Source organism: Hemiscyllium ocellatum, chromosome 4 (assembly GCF_020745735.1).
Source record: "Hemiscyllium ocellatum isolate sHemOce1 chromosome 4, sHemOce1.pat.X.cur, whole genome shotgun sequence".
Lineage (NCBI taxonomy): Eukaryota > Metazoa > Chordata > Chondrichthyes > Orectolobiformes > Hemiscylliidae > Hemiscyllium > Hemiscyllium ocellatum.
Window position 1 is genome coordinate 90051969 of NC_083404.1, and position 19687 is coordinate 90071655.

General features: G+C 40.8%; 1 protein-coding gene across 1 annotated transcript in view; it reads right to left on the minus strand.

The window, feature by feature from the left end:
* The window catches only part of lpin2 (lipin 2), a 116676-nt gene that overhangs the window by 10821 nt on the left and 86168 nt on the right, over positions 1 to 19687 (minus strand). Inside the window, exons 15-16 of the mRNA XM_060823606.1 lie at positions 8091 to 8239; positions 1911 to 1997 (exon numbers count right to left, since the gene is read on the minus strand). Coding sequence (XP_060679589.1) covers positions 1911 to 1997; positions 8091 to 8239 — 236 coding nt within the window. The remainder of the gene's footprint in view (positions 1 to 1910; positions 1998 to 8090; positions 8240 to 19687) is intronic.

Genomic DNA, 19687 nt, shown 5'->3' on the forward strand with positions numbered 1-19687 from the left:
ACTGCAGCTAAGGATCTTAGCATCATCTGAAAAGAACAAACAAATCCAAAAATATGGACAGGGATTGGGGATTTATGGAATAATAAACGTCACATCTTGCATTCATCCCATCTTCTAGTTAAGAGGATGGCTAGATGATTTCTTCATGGGCTTAAGCTGGACTTAATTATGAGGAGTTAGGCAATAACTTTTTGGAAATTATTTTTCCTGCCTTCAGAAAAGTCAAGAACTTATCTCTAGGAAAAACCATAATGTCTATAATCTGCGAATATGACAAATATCAGGTTTGTTGGAAGTAATTAAAATATTAAATATATTTTGTCCTATTTTATGGTGTACATCATTTGACTCTGCTCCACACAATATCACTGATGTAACTACTTTTTGGTGAACCGACAATGTTGAAACATTCCTAGAATTCCATATCTCAGTTTTATTATACTGAGTTTATACTTAGAAATGCACACAAACAACGTCATTGTGGACAACTATTACTATTTAAAAAATGAAAAACAGTCATGCAAACGTATTCTACTTTGAAAACTTTCTACATATAGTTCAATCAAGACAAAGACTTGCAAGTAGTCTAGAGACGAGTGTTTGTAGTCAAGTGACAAAATGTTAGGGTCATGTTTTTTTAAAATGGACACCATTGAGGGTAAAGTGAGTAGTCCTTGGAACTACTGAAATAATAATTTACATAATTCTGGGGGGAGGAGACGGCCGGGGGGGGGGGGGGGGGGGGGGGGGGGGGGGGGGGGGGGGAGAGAGACGGGGTTAAATCCAAGGACTATTTACACTTGGTTAAACAACTCATTCCTAGCTGATGACAACCAACCCGTCTCCAGCAATGCTCTCTCTTTTCAAACATAACCTCCAGAATATTTGGGGAAAATTACCCTCAGCTCTCTTTTCTACCTGCTACCTCCTGAAGCCACAATCCACAGATAAAGGGTAATCTTTCACAAGTAGCTGACAATACCACTGTGTTACACTTCTCTACACCTTTATTGCTAGATGCTGTCAGATTGCTTTTCCAATAACTGGTCATGAATAAACCACACTTTCTTCCCAAAGTTTAATGTTGCTATGCCTGCTGCCAGAGGCAATGCTCAAAAGCTTTTAAGCATCACATGGAAAAAGCTGAAATGATCTTCAATGCTTCAGCAAAATCAAGTTAACACACTGTTTGCAGAATCTCAACCAAATGCTGGATAAATCCACCTGCACATTGTCTGGGAAGTAACATCAAAATTTGCTAAAGCAGGCTGTCTGTTTTGTGGCTTTCACTCCTCCTGTAATCAAAATATATTTGCACCTGCATACTGCCAAGGGATATGAAGGGCTACTAATATTATCCAGTGATTTTATAAATAACCGATCTCTGTATTTATAATAGATAACGTAGTTCATAGGAATAAAAAGAACAAGTACTTGCCATTAGCCAAATATTTTTAATATTCCTAAATAAATAAACTTATTTATTGAATGTATTATGGAGTCATACATACCAGAAAATCAACTGAGGATCAATGCCACAATTTATTCAGGCATTTTTAATGCAAGAATTAAATTTAACAGGCATTTTATGTTGATCACTATTCAACACAACTGCTAGAAGAATACATTTCTATCTGCCAGGTGAAATCAAACACAATTGTGACTTTCAATTTGATCAAGCAGTCAACACTCAAATGAATAAAGACCCAATGGGCAGAGTGTTGGGAGGCAATCAGTGCCATGGAACCTTATTTCACAAAGTAGATATTGTCTCGGGGCAGTGTTAGGTTGGGTGGGTGAGTGAGTGGGAGGTGGAAGGGGAAGGAGGAAAGAAGACAGATTCAAGATCACCTCCATTTCAGAACTGCTTAGCAGCATTACTTTTTCTTAGAAGTCATTGCCACACATACTCATGAATCTTATGATAAAGTCTGGCGATCCCTGGGTGGGTCCAGTCTTTGCCCAACTGAGGAAGAATCTGCCCTAAGGCATCAGATCTACAAGGAAGTATACACAAGAACATTACCACGATGCATCTAAGACAACCAAGCTTAAGGTCTAAAGTTGTAAACAGATTATTGTACTATGGTATACAGTTTTAAATAAATTTATCATTAATATTACACCACTTTTATTATAAGAGGTAAGATGTAAACTATTAGAGTAGTAAGACATTGTACAGTTAAGATACTAAAAAATAAAACAGAAAAGTAAGCAATTCATCAATATCAGTGGTCGAGTGATGCATACATTGAAACACACTGAGGGGGCCCACAAGGAAACACTTTCTCTGGACCACATAGAAGATCCAAGACCTGACTGAGGACGATTTGCAGGGAGAAAGGAGAAGCTGTTGCAGAGATTGAGCAAAGGCTGATCAGGGTGTTGGAGGAGTCAACCTAAATTCGAACTGCCAAGATTCCTAATAAAACATTGGTAATGAGAAAGTATATAGGAAGCTGGGAACATGTGCTGCATCTAACTGGAAGGGTACCAATATCTTGGCAGGGAGGTTTGATAGTGCTACTCAGGACGGTTTAATGTTAGTGGGGTAGGAGGGTGGGAACCAGAGCAGCAGGTTATTAAGTAGAGAGACTGGGGAAAAGCTCGAGACTAAGACAAATATAGCTAAGCAGTGAAGCAATCAGGGGCACAGGTTGCTGACCTCAGCAGAACTGGAGATATGGATTGAATTTGCTTCAATGCACGTTGTATAACAAGTAAAATGGGTTAACTTAGAGCCTAGATTAATGCATGCAATGATGTGGTTGCACAGACATAGTTGAAAGAGAGACAGGATTGGCAGCTTAAGGTTGCAGGATATATATGTTTTAAATAAGACAGAGGAGGAAGCAAAAGAGATGAGCAGTTGTACAACTGTTTAGGAAGCATACAACACCTGCTTTGAGGGAGGATTCCCTAGAGGGATCTTGCAGCAAGACATTATGGGCAGAGCCCAGAAACAGGAACGATGCAATCACAGTACTGGGAATCTTCTACAGAGGTAGAACATTACAGCACAATACAAGCCCTTCGGCCCCGCTGTTGCACCAACCTGTGGAACTAATCGGAAGCCTATCTATCCTACACTATTCCATTTTCATCCGTGACCATTTAAATGCCCTTAAAGTTGGCAAATGTACTACTGTTGCAGGCAAGGTGTTCCATGAACCTACTACTGAGTAAAGAAACTAACTCTGAAGTCTGTCCTCTATCTATCACCACTCAATTTAAAGTTATGTTCCCTCATGCTAGCCATCACCATCGAGGAAAAAGGCTCTCACTTTCCACCTTATCTAACCCTCTGATTATCTTATGTCTCAAGCAAGTCACCTCTCAACACTGTTCTCTCTAACAAAAACAGCCTAAAGTCCCTCAGCCTTTCCTCATAAGACCTTCCCTCCATACCAGGCAACATCTGAGTAAATCACCTCTGAACCCTTTCTAAAGCTTCCACATACTTCCTATAATGCAGTGACCAGAACTGTACCCAAAATTCCAAGTGCAGCCACACTGTGTTGCAGTTTTGTACAGCTATAACATGACCTCGAGGCTCAAACTCAATCCCTCTACCAATAAAAACTAACACACCGTATTGCTTTCTTAACAACGCTATCAGCATGGGTGGAGACTTTCAAGGATCTATGTAAATGAACACAAATCTCTCTGCACTACCAAGAATCCTAGAATTAGCCCAGTATTCTGCATTCCTGTCACTCCTTCCAAAGTGAAAAACCTCACACTTCCATTTTAAACTCCATTTACCACCTCTCAGCCCAACTCTGCAGCTCATCTATGTCCCTCTCTAACCTGCAACATCCTTCAACACTGTCCACAACTCCACTGACCTTAATTTACTAACCCATCCTTCTATGCCCTAATCCAGGTCATTTATAAAAATGACAAACAAGAGTGGCCCCAAAACAGATCCTTGCGGTACACCACTAGTAACGGAACTCCAGGATGTACATTTCCCATCAACCACTACCCCCATCTTCTTTCAGCTAGCCAATTTCTGATCCAAATCACTAAATCAGCCTCAATCCCATATCTCCATATATTTCGTGCAATAACCTACAATGGGGCACCTTATCAAATGCCTTACTGAAATCCATATACATCACATTAATCACTTTACCCTCATCCACCTGTTTGGTCACCATCTCAAAGAACTCAATGTTTGTGAGGCACGATCTAACCTTCACAAAACTGTTGACTGTGCCTAATCAACTTATTCCTTTCTAGATGATTATAAATCCTACCTCTTATAACCTTTTCCAATACTCTAGCAATAACCGAAATCAGGCTCACTGGCCTATAATTATCCAGGTTGTCTCTACTCCTTCTTGAACAAGGGGACATTTGACCTCCTAGCTGCCAATGGGAGATAGAAGAAATATTTATCAGATTCTGGAAAGTTGTGGAAACAAGATTGTTGTGGTGGATGATTTTAAGCTCCCCGATCTTGACTGGCACTCTCAGTGCCATGAGTTTGGACGGGGAGCAAATTATGGAGGTGTGTGCAAGAGGGTTTTTTCCAAACAGCATGTGGACAGACCAAAGAGGGAAGGGGCCATACAGGTCCTGGTATTAGGAAATGAGCCCTACCAGGTGATCAAAGATTCAGTGGTGGAGCATTTTACAAAAAGTGACCATGATTCCGTGAGTTTTCAGATACTTATGGATAAAGGACAAGAGAGGATTTCAGATGAAGGTGCTAAATTGGGGAAAAGCAAACTATAACCATATAAAGCAAGAATTGGAGAATGCTGGTTGGGAGTAGATTTTGAGGGTAAATCCAGATCAACAATGTGGGAGGCTTTTAAATACAAGTTGATTAAACTGCAGGACAGGCATGTTTCTATGAAAATTAAGGGCAGGAATGGCAGGATTTGGGAACCTTGGATGACAGGGAAACTGTCAGCAGAGTCCATAAAAGAAAGCATACACAAGGTCAAGGCAACTTAAAAAAAGTGAAGTCCTTGAAGGACAGAAAAAGTAGGGAGGAGATCAAACAGGGAGTCAGAAGGACTAAAAAGGGGCCATGAAATAACCTTTGCCAGCAGGGTTAAAGAGAATCCAAAGGTTTTATCCAGACATTAGGAGCAAGAGGGGAGCTAGGGAAATAGTAGGCCCACTCAAGGTTAAAAGAGGGGCTGTATTTGGAGCCCAAGAAAATGGGTGAGACACTTAATGAGTGCTTTACATTGGCATTCACCAGAGACAGACATGAGGGATGTTAGGTTTAGGAAAAAGGTGTGTGAATACTCTTGGGCAGGTCAACATAATGGAGGAGGAAATGTTGGGTGTCTTGAAATGCATTAAGGTAGACAAGTCCCCAGGGCCACATGAGCTATTTCCCAGGATACTATGGGAGGTAAGGGAAGAAACACCTGGGCCCTTAACAGATATCTTCACATCTTTAGCATCAGGCAAGGTCCCAGAGGACTGAAGAATGGCCAGTGTTTTTCCTTTGTTTGAGGAGGAGAGTTGCTGGAGAAGATACTGAGGCACAGGATTTATTCACATTTGGAAACGAATGGACTTGATAAATGATAGGCAGAAAGGTCAACTACAAGAGGGTACAGATTCAAGGTGAGAGGGGGAAGTTTAGGGGAGAAGTATGGGAAAAGATTTTCACAGAGGGTGGTGGGTGCCTAGAATGCATTGACAGTGGAGATGGTGGAAGCAGACATGTCAGCAATGTTTAAAACATATCTTGATAGACACACAAATGGGAGGCAAATGGAAGCATAGAAATTCCGTATGGACAATAAGCAGCAGATCTAAATAAGGAATAGGAATCGTTGCAGGCTTAGTGGACCAAAAGGGCCTGTTCCTGTGCGGTTTTGTTCTTCATTCAGATCCTCCCATCATGCCACCCGCTGCATAAACAAAGAGCAAATGACTTGGGGCAAATGTCTGGAACACATTCTGGAGAACACAGCTTTCTTAGTTTTCAAGTTACTGGATCTTGTAATGGAGTGGGCAGTCCCCTCACATTATATACATCACAACTACTTCACAAAGGTAAAGAAGCGGATGGACAGAACAGTGGTACAGCTGTAAATTAATCAATTAAACCAAACAGTATCCCTTGCACTAAAACATTACCTTTGGGAAAACAGTTAGCAGGAATATCTGGCTGCTTGGTGAAGACTGATTCACCAAGTAAGCCAAAGAAAAAGAAATCAATATAATTCATGCACAATTTGAGATAGATGAGGAATGGTTTGATTTTACTTGCTTTTCAGCAAGAATTTTTTTTGCCAGAAAGATGTCCTTGTAGTTGAAGAGAGCAGGTTGCCATTTAGTAAACTATCATTTAAACTGAAGCGTAACCAAGATTTGAATTGCAGGAGCACTGAATGTTACAGAGGTGAAAAAAATGTTGTTGTGTACACCCCCGCCTCATCATACCACATTCTCCCCAAGCCCTGGAAAATTTAAATATTTATCTGTGCAGTCTTAACTGCACAATCTCTTTCATTTCTTTTGGAAACAACATTGTTTTGACATCAATGCTGATATTGATAAATATAAAATTTGAGTAATTAACTATCTAAAAACTAATTAAGTATTCTTATTGGTGCTACTTTGTGCCTTGCTGACACAGATTAGGACTGTTATTCTAAACAGTTGACTTACAGTGCAGTGCATTAGTTACGAGATAGGGTGCTTTCTTCAACAGGTTACTGAAGATTTAGAAAGATGCAAAGTACTGGAGAGCAAGGGCACTACTAGCAGGTTCTACATCATTTAACAATTACTGCAGTCTGTCACAGTTAAAATCTGGAATAGATCATCTTTATAGTGAAGATGTAATTGCGGAGGTAACATCCACATTACAAGGCTTCCAAGCCTTCATTTGTGATTCACCAAGACAGTACATTAAATGTGCAGAGCAATACTGGCTACTGTATGCCTTGATATTTAGATGAGCAAGTGAAATATAAAGGCTTGGGTTAAAGTTTTGGAAATGGGATTAGAACGGATGGATGTTTGATGACTAGTGTGGACATGTTGGGCCAAAGAACCTCTTTCCATGCCTTTTAAAATTTCTATGACTCTGTGCGAAATATCTGATAGTAAACAGGGTTTAGTAAACAGGGCTGATGAGCCAGGCAGTTTGTCGACAAGAGTTCAGTGACATTTAGGGATAATTATTCCACCTCTGCCGATGTATCAAGATACTAACAATATAGCCATGGTAGATACCATGATAAAAATGAGAGAACCTCCCCCTAACCCTGACAGACTTGTAGATCAGTGGAGGAAAAACATTCTAGTACTTGTGTGAATTTGAAGGCCCAAGAATTTATGACTCTACAATGGCCAAGGGGAACACAAAAGGAAAATTCAAAACACTGCATATGTAAACACAAAAATCTCAGAACAGATACAAGCAGTAATGGAGAAGAGAACAGAGCTATAAAGCAGATGACCTTTTGAAAGTCCTGGTTCTGTTGAGTGGAAACTTAAAAACTTCACTGTGAGAAGCTGTTCAGTGTGTCGTTATAGAATGACTCAGGGTTATGGATACTGAAAAAAGACACAATGAGGCAGAACAGAAGAAAAACTGGATCATACAAAGTTCAAAGGGTGGAATTAAATGAACACTACAAAGCACAGTAAGGCTATAAAGAGAGAGAAGGTAGTTCAATAAAGCAAATTAGCAAGAAGTGCAAAAACCAGACAAATTTCTCAATGTCTTGGAGGCTGCTGCATATGCTTAAGTGGTTAATTAATACAAAAAATAATTTATGACTAAGGAGACAGTTAACTGAAAAACATGCATATTCTGGCAAGAAAGGGGACATGTAAATGTAAATTTAGCTTCTGAGGTTTACAAGATTAAATTCTGAATTAATAACTAGATATATTTTTGTGAAGTCATTACGTAGCATACTATATTATGAACTAAATATCATACATAACAGGTGGCTAACTCTAAATAAATTACATAGGTTCATGCAAAATTTTCTATTTAGTAGTTTTTTAAAGCAATTTATTATCCTAAATAGAGTGTACAAATACAAAAACCTCAAACTCATTTTTAAAAGAGAGGTAGTTCCAAATACAAAACCTACTTGGTTATGGTTCCATCAATATCCGATATGACGACTTTGTCATCCCAGTTCCAAAGGTATATGGTCCCTTCACAGCGACAGGTACCTTGGTACTGAGTTGTTATACTAAATACCACATCATTTGGTCCCTCTTTTAGTTTAAGGCTTGCCTACAATGTAAACATGCACAAGGAAATTTAAAATTCAAAAAGACAGTTCTACATAATGACTGTCTTCCAATTAGTTTATTTAAAATTCAGTGTCCTAAGTTTCATACTTCAGCAGTCTGACCAAATGACCATTCTTCAAGATTTAGCCTGTATGGAAATTGACAACATGTTATTTATTATTAAGAGGCTCAAAAGGTGCCCATGAGCAATATCCATACCCCCAAGAACAACACTGTGGTTCACGATTCCAAGTTGATTTTTAAAATTCATCTCTCGTCCTGAAGGATGAGGCAATCTATAACAATCTCAGATTGCAATCAAACATGTAGTATTTCTACTCTACATTGGTCAGTTCAACACTAGGTAGTAAACAGACTTGCATTTTATATTTTTACAGCCCAGGAGGATCTCACCTTTAGACTGTTACTTCTTGCGAACTGTCTTGAAAATGGCAATATGAAAAGCTTTGTTAAAATCTCTCTTTTTTAGCAATATTAAAGTTCTGCATGACCACATCATAATTATTTTAAAGTTATGCCCTCTTTATATTGACCTAAGTTCTATCTAGGCCCTTGTAATTTCGTGCACCTCAAAGTTTCTGCTCAGTTTCCTTTGCTCCAAATAAGATTCTTCAAAGCTAACATTCCCCAGTACCAGAAATATCCTAGTAAATCTTTGCTGCAGCCCCTCTACTAATCACATTCTTCATGCGAAGTGCTGATCAGGATTTTACATAGTCCTCTAACTATAATATGAAAAAGACTTTATGCAGTCCTTGCATCATCATCCTGCTCTTATATAGTGGGTCCTGGCAAAAAAAAAAGGGAACTTTTCCCTCATATGCTGTTGTAACCACCTTACTATACTTACCTTGCTACCTTCAGAGATCTGTAAGCTCACACTCCAAAAAGTCCATCTGTTTCACTAGACATCAATATTCTACTACTTATTGTGTATTCCCTCTCTTGTTTGCTCTTCGCATGACCTTCAATTTCACAGCTGTGGACTCTACTTGCCATTTTTTTGCTGACTTGCCCAGTGCAGTGATAACTTTGTGCACTTTAATACTCCTTCAGCCAACTTTTGCAGCAAGTACAAATTACTTACACTCCCTACATTTAACTGTGTAAACCACTGTGTAAATACAAACAAAAAAACCCTACTGCCAACCACATCAACAGTTTTCTGGTTATGTATGTATTAAAAAGAAATTCACTATAACCATTTGCTCTCTGCCATGAGCTAACTTTAGATTCAACTGTGGTTATAGTCAGTCATGCAGTTCAGTCAAACTCGTCCATGCCAACCAAGTTTCCTAAACTAAACTACCCCATCATGAAGTTGAATGCATGCACTGTACCTTTAAGAGACCAAATGCTATTCTGAACTGAGTTTACAAATACCGAGATATATGTCTAGATGGCAGTCCCAGAGTGTACTGAAAAATTGAAAATATAACCTTTGGCTGTGAAATGGATACCAGAGTTTTGGTTGCTGTTTTGACAACAATTCAAATTTAACCAGGTTAAATTATGCCCAGGATACTAAAATCCAATCAAGTTTGAATTTATTGTTTTATCAACATCGAACCAATGAGACAATCTGATATTAGGAACATAAAAATGCGGACATTTTGAAAACTGGAGAAAATGCAACTGCCATCAAGACCGATCCAAGAAATTCAGAAACACTATCAAAAGATACCTTTTCATTTGAACATACTTGCGGTAAAAAGAAAGAATTCAGCAGCTGGAAGAGTGAAGTCACAGAAGATGATAGTAGCTATGTGGTTTTGAAATTAATTTGATGTAATTTTAATAACTTTTATTGAAACAACATATTATCATAGAGTTGAAGGTAGGTAATAAACAGTTAAGAGAAAGGGGTCTTAAAGTTGTGAATAGTCAATATTAACGTTCACTTTTAGAGTTAGAAAATAAATAGACTTTAAATAGTGGAATTTGGGAGTTCTGTGCCACTCATTTTTACAGATTATGAGGTGAAGGTAGCTTTTCTGGGTGTTCAGTTTAATTAACAGAGGGGTTCACCTCCGTGTCATAACATCCCATTAGCCTGTGTTTGATCCATACCCTTCCCTTTCCAATTCATGTGCCTGTCTAACGGTCTTTTAAATGTTGTCACTTTACCTGCATCTATCTGGCAAGTCATTTCACATATGAACCACCCAGAGTTGAAAACGTTGCCCTTCAGGTCCATTTTAAATCTCTCCCCTCTCATCTTAAATCTATGCTCTCTAATTTTGAATTCCCCTCCACTCAGGAAAAGACCTTTGCTATTCATCTTATCTATGCTCCTCATGATTTTATAAAACTGTATAAGGTCATGTCTCAGCTTCCTAAGCTCCTGTGAAAAAAAGTGTCCCGGTTTATCCAACTTCTCCTTATAACTCAAATCCTCAAGTTTTGGTAATGCCCTTATCAATCCTTTCTGCACTCTCTCCAATTTAATAATATCTTTTCTATAGCAGGCAGACCAGAACTGTACAGAATACTTCAAAAGTGGCCTCACCAATGTCCTGTATAATCACAACATGAAATCCCAACTCCTATACTCAATGCTCTAAGCAATGAAGGCAAATGTACCAAACTCCTCCTTTACTGCCCTGTTTGTAATACAATTTTCAAAAGAACTGTGCACATGAATCCCTAGATCTCTGTTTAACAACACTCCCCAGATCCCTACCATTAACAGGTGATATCCCTTTATCCTAAAAGCTCGGCACCAGCAGCTTTGCAGAAATCTGAATTGTGCGGTTTTCGGAACTAATGTAGCAACTCGTAATCAAACAAATACTGTACTGCAGCAAAAACGTAGGAATATTTATACTACTTAGTGAACAAAGACTAGAAATACTACCACACTTTATATAGTGCACTGATCAATGAAATATAATTGACCATAAACATTCAACATTTTATTTCCATAAAAACAACATTCGGGAAAACAAATATACAAAGCCTATTTATAGAGTAATATATACAAATTCATGAAATACATCAACTGCAAATGTTCAACATTTTATTTCCATAAAAAACATTCAGTAAAACTTAAACACACACAGTTTCAGCACAATGGCAGGTGGCAGTTTTAAAGGCTTCTTCAAGTGTCATCTGTCTCATTAACACAGATTGCTTAGACAGAAACCTGAATCAATTGCCATAATCTCTTGCTCACTGATATATGAACGTTGTTCATGGTCAGCAATTAACTGATCACACATTTTCACCATAGCGTCAATGGGTACTTTCTCAACTGTGTTCACTAACTCATCATCACCACCACTACTATCCTCACACCTAGTTGTACAGGAACCCGTATTTAAAACCATTTCAGCAATGTTCTCATTGCGCAAGGAACGCATGACAGGAACATCATTGTCAACGTTCAGCATTTCTTCAATGTCAGCTTTATGTAATTTATTGTAAGTAAAAAATGAGGTCTGCAGATGCTGGAGATCACAGCTGAAAATGTGTTGCTGGTTAAAGCACAGCAGGTTAGGCAGCATCTCAGGAATAGGGAATTCGACGTTTCGAGCAGAAGCCCTTCATCAGGAATGAGAGAGAGTAGCCAAGCAGGCTAAGATAAAAGGTAAGGAGGAGGGACTTGGGGGAGGGGCGATGGAGGTGGGATAGGTGGAAGGAGGTCAAGGTGAGGGTGATAGGCCGGAGTGGGGTGGGGGCGGAGAGGTCAGTAAGGAGATTGCAGGTTAGGAGGGCGGTGCTGAGTTGAGGGAACCGACTGAGACAAGGTGGGGGAGGGGAAATGAGGAAACTGGAGAAATCTGAATTCATACCTTGTGGTTGGAGGGTTCCCAGGCGGAAGATGAGGCGCTCCTCCTCCAGCCGTCGTGTTGTTATGTTCTGCCAGTGGAGTTGTCCAAGGACCTGTCCAAGGTGGAGTGGGAGGGAGAGTTAAAGTGTTGAGCCACAGGGTGGTTGGGTTGGTTGGTCCAGGCGGCCCAGAGGTGTTCTCTGAAGCGTTCCGCAAGTAAGCGGCCCGTCTCCCCAATATAGAGGAGGCCACATCGGGTGCAGCGGATACAATAGATGATGTGTGTGGAGGTACAGGTGAACTTGTGGCGGATATGGAAGGATCCCTTGGGGCCTTGGAGGGAAGGGAGTGTGGAATGTGGGCGCAAGTTTTACATTTCCTGCGGTTGCAGGGGAAGGTGCCAGGGGTGGAGGTTGGGTTGGTGGGGGGTGTGGATCTGACGAGGGAGTCACGAAGGGAGTGGTCCTTGCGGAACGCTGATAGGGGAGGGAAGGGAAATATATCCCTGGTGGTGGGGTCCGTTTGGAGGTGGCAGAAATGACGGCGGATGATACGTTGTATGCGGAGGTTGGTGGGGTGGTAGGTGAGAACCAGTGGGGTTCTGTCTTGGTGGCGGTTGGAGGAGCGGGAAGTGGAGGAGATGCGGTGGAGGGCATCGTCGATCACGTCTGGGGGGGAATCTGCGGTCCTTGAAGAAGGAGGCCATCTGGGCTGTGCGGTGTTGGAACTGGTCCTCCTGGGAGCAGATGTGGGGAGACGAAGGAATTGGGAATATGGGATGGAGTTTTTGCAGGGGGCAGGGTGGGAGGAGGTGTAGTCCAGGTAGCTGTGGGAGTCAGTCGGTTTATAATAGATGTCTGTGTTGAGTCGGTCGCCCGAGATAGAGATGGAAAGGTCTAGGAAGGGGAGGGAGGAGTCTGAGACAGTCCAGGTGAATTTCAGGTCGGGATGGAAGGTGTTAGTAAAGTTGATGAACTGTTCAACCTCCTCGTGGGAGCACGAGGCAGCGTCGATACAGTCATCGATGTAGCGGAGGAAAAGGTGGGGGGTGGTGCCAGTGTAGCTGCGGAAGATGGACTGTTCCACATATCCTACAAAGAGGCAGGCATAGCTGGGGCCCATGCGGGTGTTGAAGATGGACTGTTCCACATATCCTACGAAGAGGCAGGCATAGCTGGGGCCCATGCGGGTGTTACACTTTCGTCTGATAAATTTTGTGCATGTAACAAGGCTTGCTATCATCTTTTTCTCTTCAATGAATGAAATCCTTCAAACTCTTCATCTGCAGGTTCATTTACAAGAAACATGATTGTAGGCCAGAATCTGTGCCAACATTTGTTAATGTTGCTTTATCAACATCATTACAAGCATTAGCAACTGTGTAAACGGCATCCTTAAAACTAAACTTTTTCAGGAAGTCTTGAATTCTTACTTCTCTGTTGACTGCAGCAAACATACTGTTTAAAAACTAGTCTTTATACTTGCTCTTCTTGGAGTATAAAATTCCTTGGTCACAAGGCTGTAATACCAATGTCACATCAGGGGGCAAGTAAATTCCAAAAACATTACTTTTCACAAGCTGTTCAGCAGGGAGATGTGAGGAGCAGTTGTCAAGGAACAATAAAATTTTACTCTTCCAGTCCAGCTTTGTCTGCAATGAGCTTGTGCCGCTGGTACAGTGTTTACTGAACCAGTCGGAAAAACATTCTCGGGTTACCCATGCTTTCTTGTTTGCATAATAATGTGCAGGCAAATTGCGAACACCTTTAAGACATCTCGGATGTTTGCTTTTCCCAATCACTGCCAATTTCATCCTGTGTGCACCTGCAGGATTGACACACCCAAGAATTGTTAATCTGTCCTTAGTTTCCTTAAAACCGGTTGGTGCTCTCTCATCAGCTGTTGTTAATGTTTTTCTTGGGATATAGCGCCAGTAGAGAGGTGTTTCATCAGTGTTGTAAATTTGTTCAGGACTAAGGCTTTCATCAGATATCAGCATGACAAATTCACCAACATAATTTTCAGCTGCTTCATGGTCAGCAGAAGCCTTTTCACCACAGATTTTCAGGTATTTCACACCATTACACTTCTTGAATTTCTGCAGCCAACATTCTGAATATTGACATTTGCCTTTAATGTTTAGTTCTTTACGATATTTTCTAGCTTGTTTCATGACCATCAAACCAGTCAATGGCATACGTTCACTCCTTCGTTGTCTAATCCACTCCATCAACACAAGGTTAAGATTTTCATTTTTTGCCCTATGTAGTGTTTCTCTATTTTTCATTAATTGATGGTAATCACCGCCATCATAAAACTTCAGTAACTTGTCTTTCCGTTTCTTCAAATCATAGACAGTGGTAGTTCTGACACCATATTCTTCAGAAAGATGCCACACAACCACACCATGACAACACTTCTGCAATAACTTTACTTTCTGCATTATTGATAATGACAGACGCTTCTTTTTCCTTATATTATTATTAGCCATTGATGTACCTGCACCTCTTTTTGAGATTTTCACTCTAAAAGTAAACAATTTAGCACAGTAAAAACAATACACAACTGACACGTCAGAGTACTGGGCCACACCACCACATGGGTCGAGTGGGTACGGCCTTCGCCCGCCAAGAAAACTCTGTTAAGCAGACATGACTGATGCTGCACACTCCATGAAAACCTTTGGTTTTCAGAGCTTTTCAGTTTTTGGCTGCTCGGATAAAGGGATATGTACCTGAACTGTACAAGTCCTGCTCTTGTTCATCTTACCAAAATGCAGCACCTTGCATTTATCTGAACTTAACTCCATCTGCCACTCCTTGGCTCATTAAGCAGATCAAGTTCCCTTTGTAATCCTAGTTAACAGTTTTCATTGTCCACTATACCACCAATTCTGGCGTGATCTGTGAACTTACTAAGCATACTTCCTAAATTTGCATCCAATTTATTTATATAAATGACAAATAACAGTTGTCCCACCCAACAAACTCTGTGGAAGGTTGATAGTCACAGGCCTCCAAGCTTGATAAACAACTCTTCACCATCACTCTTTGTCTCCTACCGTCAAGCCAATTTTATATCCAATTGGCAAAAGTCTCCTAAATCCCATGTGATCTAACTTTACTAACCAGTTTACCATGTAGAACTTTAGCAAAGGCCATGTCTACCACTCTACCCTCATCTATCTTTCTGGTCACTGTTGTAGTCACCCATGCCTGAATTTGACAAAATGACTTTTATGGTTTCTTTTTCACTGACAAAAAACAAACTGAAGAAAATTTTAGTTGATGTAGTATTTCACATAGCTCAAATCATAGCCTTCACAGAGTTTTACTAAGATGGGACTAGAAATAATGGAGTAAGACTCTGATAAGCTAGCTCAGATGAAAACCACGTGATTTTAGATTTTCAATTTTTATTTGAAAAAGAAAGGGAAAGCTTGACCTACCCAAGATGAGGCTTTTTAGATAATTATAATTACATACTAGAGTAGACATGTTTGTACAAGATTCTGGATCAATGGTGCTGGAAGAGCACAGCAGTTCAGGCAGCATCCAAAGTGCAGCGAAATCGACGTTTCGGGCAAAAGCCCTTCATCAGGAATAAAGGCAGTGAGTCTGAAGCATGGAGAGCTAAGCTAGAGGAGTGTGGGGGTGGGGAGAAAGTAGCACAGAGTACAATGAGTGAGTGGGGGAAGGGGAAGAAGATGATGGGTCAGGGAGGAGAGGGTGGAGTGGATAGGTGGAAAAGGAGAAAGGCAGGTAGGACAAGTCATGGGTACAGTGCTGCAGTGAAGGAGGCCCAGGACCTCCATGTTCTCGGCAGAGTGGGAGGGGGAGTTGAAATGTTGGGCCACGGGGCGGTGTGGTTGATCGGTGCGGGTGTCCCGGAGAGCGCTCTGCTAGGAGGCGCCCATCTCCCAAATGTAGAGGAGACCGCATCGGGAGCGATGGATACAATAAATGATATTAGTGGATGTGCAGGTAAAATTTTGATGGATGTTTGTACAAGAATAGAAGTTTAAATTTAATTAGTTATTGGGTGATATGGTGGCTCAATCCAAAGGTGTGCATGTTAGATGGATTAGCTATGCTAAATTGTCCAGTGTGCAGAAATGTTTACATTACATTTATTAACCTTGGGAAATACAGGGGGATGGGTCTGGGTGGGTTACTCTTCAAAGGGTTGGTGCGGACATGTTGGGCTTATGGCCTGTTTCCACTCTGTAGTTATTCTATTCTATTCTTAAACTTCCAAAGGCAGTTAGCCTTGGATGCAGAGACTAGTTTCAATAAATAAACACCTTTAAAATAAACTTTTTTCGCCTGCAAGATTAGAACAAAAAGTTAACAAAAGTTTAACAAGATAACCTTGTAAGTGTACCAAGAAACAAATAACAAAGATGGGCCAGAAACAATTTTGAAGCAGTGTTACTATGACTGAGAGAATAAACAACTTTTTTGCAAATCAAATAAGAGAGCAGCTGTTCCCAAGCTTGTTGGCTTTGTCACAGAATTAGGTTTAACTATTTATAACTTTATATTAGTGATAATACTACAAGTATATAACAATTGGTAGAAAATCAACATTCTTTTTAACCTGTACCAAGATCAGCAAGAGGTATGAAGTGCTGAATTTGAAATATTACAATTACATAATATGGCTGGCAAATGTGTAGGAAGGAACGTAACAATCAGCATTGAAATGTGGTTACTAATCAAAAGAGCTCAAGGACAGATGAGAGAGAGTCTGGCAAACATTACAAGATGATGGAAGGACCTAAAAAGGTGGGATGTTGTCCATCACTGATCGTGCATTCACAGGATTGGATGTGCAAGGTCAGAGAGGATGCGGCAAGCACTCATGTCAATGTTGCATGCAACCATTGTAACACCATGTACAAATATCTTGTAGGTTTATTGGGAAGGGTAGAGTTTTACTGACCTCCTACCTGAGCTGTAATTTAGGGAACATCTCCGAGACGCCCGCACCAATCAACTACACCGCCCCGTGACCCAACATTTCAACTCCCCCTCCCACACTGCCAAGGACATGGAGGCCCAGGGCCTTCTTCACCGCTGCTCCCCCACCACCAGACGCCTGGAGGAAGAACGCCTCATTTTCCACCTCAGAACACTTCAACCCCAGGGCATCAATATGGATTTCAACAGTTTCCTCATTTCCCCTCCCACCCCCCCCCACCTCACCCTAGTTCCAAACTTCCAGCTCAGCATTGTACCCATGACTTGTCCTACCTGCCTATCTCCTTTTCCACCTATCCACTCCACCCTCTCTCCCTGACCTATCACTTTCATCCCCTTTCACACCAAAGCCAGATTCAGAACAATCTCTAGCCTCTCCTGTGTGGTAAAGGAGCTCCACGTAAAGATTAATTTGTGTTACTTGTTATGGACCAGGCCAGGCCCCTCAAAACATTCAAGGAGGTAGCCCAGACCCTAACTTTGCTAGTTGTTTTAAGCAGATGTAAAGTAGACATTCCAAGAGAAACACCGCTGGTCAAACCACTTAGTTTTAAACAAAGCAGAAGAACTTATTTACAAGATTACTGAATGAAACACAAATAACAGAAAACATAATACTAAATAACAACTTCTCCATAAAGCCAAAAGATCATCCCAACAGCACAAAAGGAAACATCAGTCAGAGAGCGCGCGTGGGGGAGAGCGCCCAGCAGCTTTTTCCACACTATTGCTAAAAACCAAACCAGAGGAAAACTGAGCTGGGAGAACCATCCACTTCCCTTCCCTTGCACAAGTTCTTTTATTTTAAATAAACTTGTAAGTCTTCTACCTGAGGCAATATCTGTAAGCTATTATCAGACTGGCCCCAAAACACTTCAACCCACAGACTTTTTGGAGTCTGTGTCATTTATGATCTCACTGAAAAAAAAAGCCAAAGACAGCATAACCTTATTATAGGAGCAGCTTCATCACATGTTTCCCCCCCCCATGGCTTCATTTTAAAACCCCTTAGTACTCTAAAACACAGATATACATTACATTGTCTATAATCATGCAAACTTGCATAACTGCATTCTGTTTCAGTCTGTTATTTCTGCCATCGAACACCTCCATTTCTCATTCAAGTCTTAACATTGCGTCAATCACATTTTCTCATCCTGCCCAATTTTCAAATTGAATGGCTATAACAACAAGCTCCATCTAACCAGTCTGGCAGTTTTGTCTTTAGGTTTCTCCACAAACTTCAAATGGTTATGATCAGTGTATATGATTGCCTCAGATTCTTTACTGGCAACAAAACACTAATGCCAAAACCAAGCTCAAAGTCTCTTTCTCAACTGTTGACTATTTCTACTGAAGAATGTTTAATTTCCTGGAGAAATAGCTGATAGGCCTTTATATCTTTTAATTATCTTCTCATAACAGCACAACACCGTCACCCACATCACTTGAATTAATAGCCACCTTGAATGGCTTGGCGAAATTAGGTACGGCTAACACTGAAGCAGTGGTCAACACAGCTTTCAATCTGTCAAATGCCTTCAGACAGTCCGCTGTCCACTGAAATTTCTTGCCTTTCTTTAGCAATTCAGTGAGTGGAGCAGCCATGCTGCTAAAAGTTAGTGTTATATTTTAATAAAATCCACTCAATCCAAGAAACCGTAGTACTGCTCTTTTTGTCAATGGATTAGGAAAATCCCCAATTATCTTTGTTTTTGCATCCTATAGAGCCATTTGTCCACACCCAATAACATGGCACAGGAAGATACTTGGGCTTTGGCAAATTCACTTTTAGCCAGGTTTATCACCAAGCCTGGTCTTCCTAAATTGATCCAACAAGTCTGATAAATGTTCCTTCATGTATGACTAAAATTCACCAGGTCATCTATATATGATACAATTGGGTAGTCCGACAATGACTTTATTGGTTAGTCTCTGAAATGTGGCCGGGGTATTTTTCATGCCAAACGGCATGACTTTAAACTGATACAGTCCATTCGGCGTTATGAAAACCGAAATTGCCTGTGCTCTTTCTGACAAAGGTATCTATCAGGATCCTCTGAACAAGTCCAACTTAGATATCTAAGTTGTTTGTCCCACTTTTTCAACAGTCTTTCAAATGCGGATTCAGATATGATTAGATTAGATTCCCTACAGTACAGAAACAGGCCCTTCAGCCCAACCAGTCCACACTGACCCTCCGAAGAGTAACCCACGCAGACCTATTTCCCTCTGACTAATGCACCCAGCACTATGGGTAATTTAGCATGGCCAATTCACCTGACCTGCACATCTTTGGACTGTGGGAGGAAACCAGAGTACCCAGAGGAAACCCACGCAGACACAGGGAGAATGTGCAAACTCCACACAGTGAGTTGCCCGAGGTTGGATGTGAACCTGGGACTCTGGTGCTGTGAGGCACCAGTGCTAAGCACTGAGCCCACTGTTCCACCCGTATATGCATCAATCTTTGTAACTGCATTGACTTTGTGATAGTCCACACATAACCATTGGGTACCATTGGGTACCATCTGGTTTTGGCACCATTACTATGGCTGACTCCAGTCACTAACTCACTTCGAGAGCATGCGTTTAATCTCCTTTTGAACCTGTGCCAACTTTAGAGGCTTATGCCTATAAGGACGTTGCTTGATCAGAACAGTAGCTCCTATAT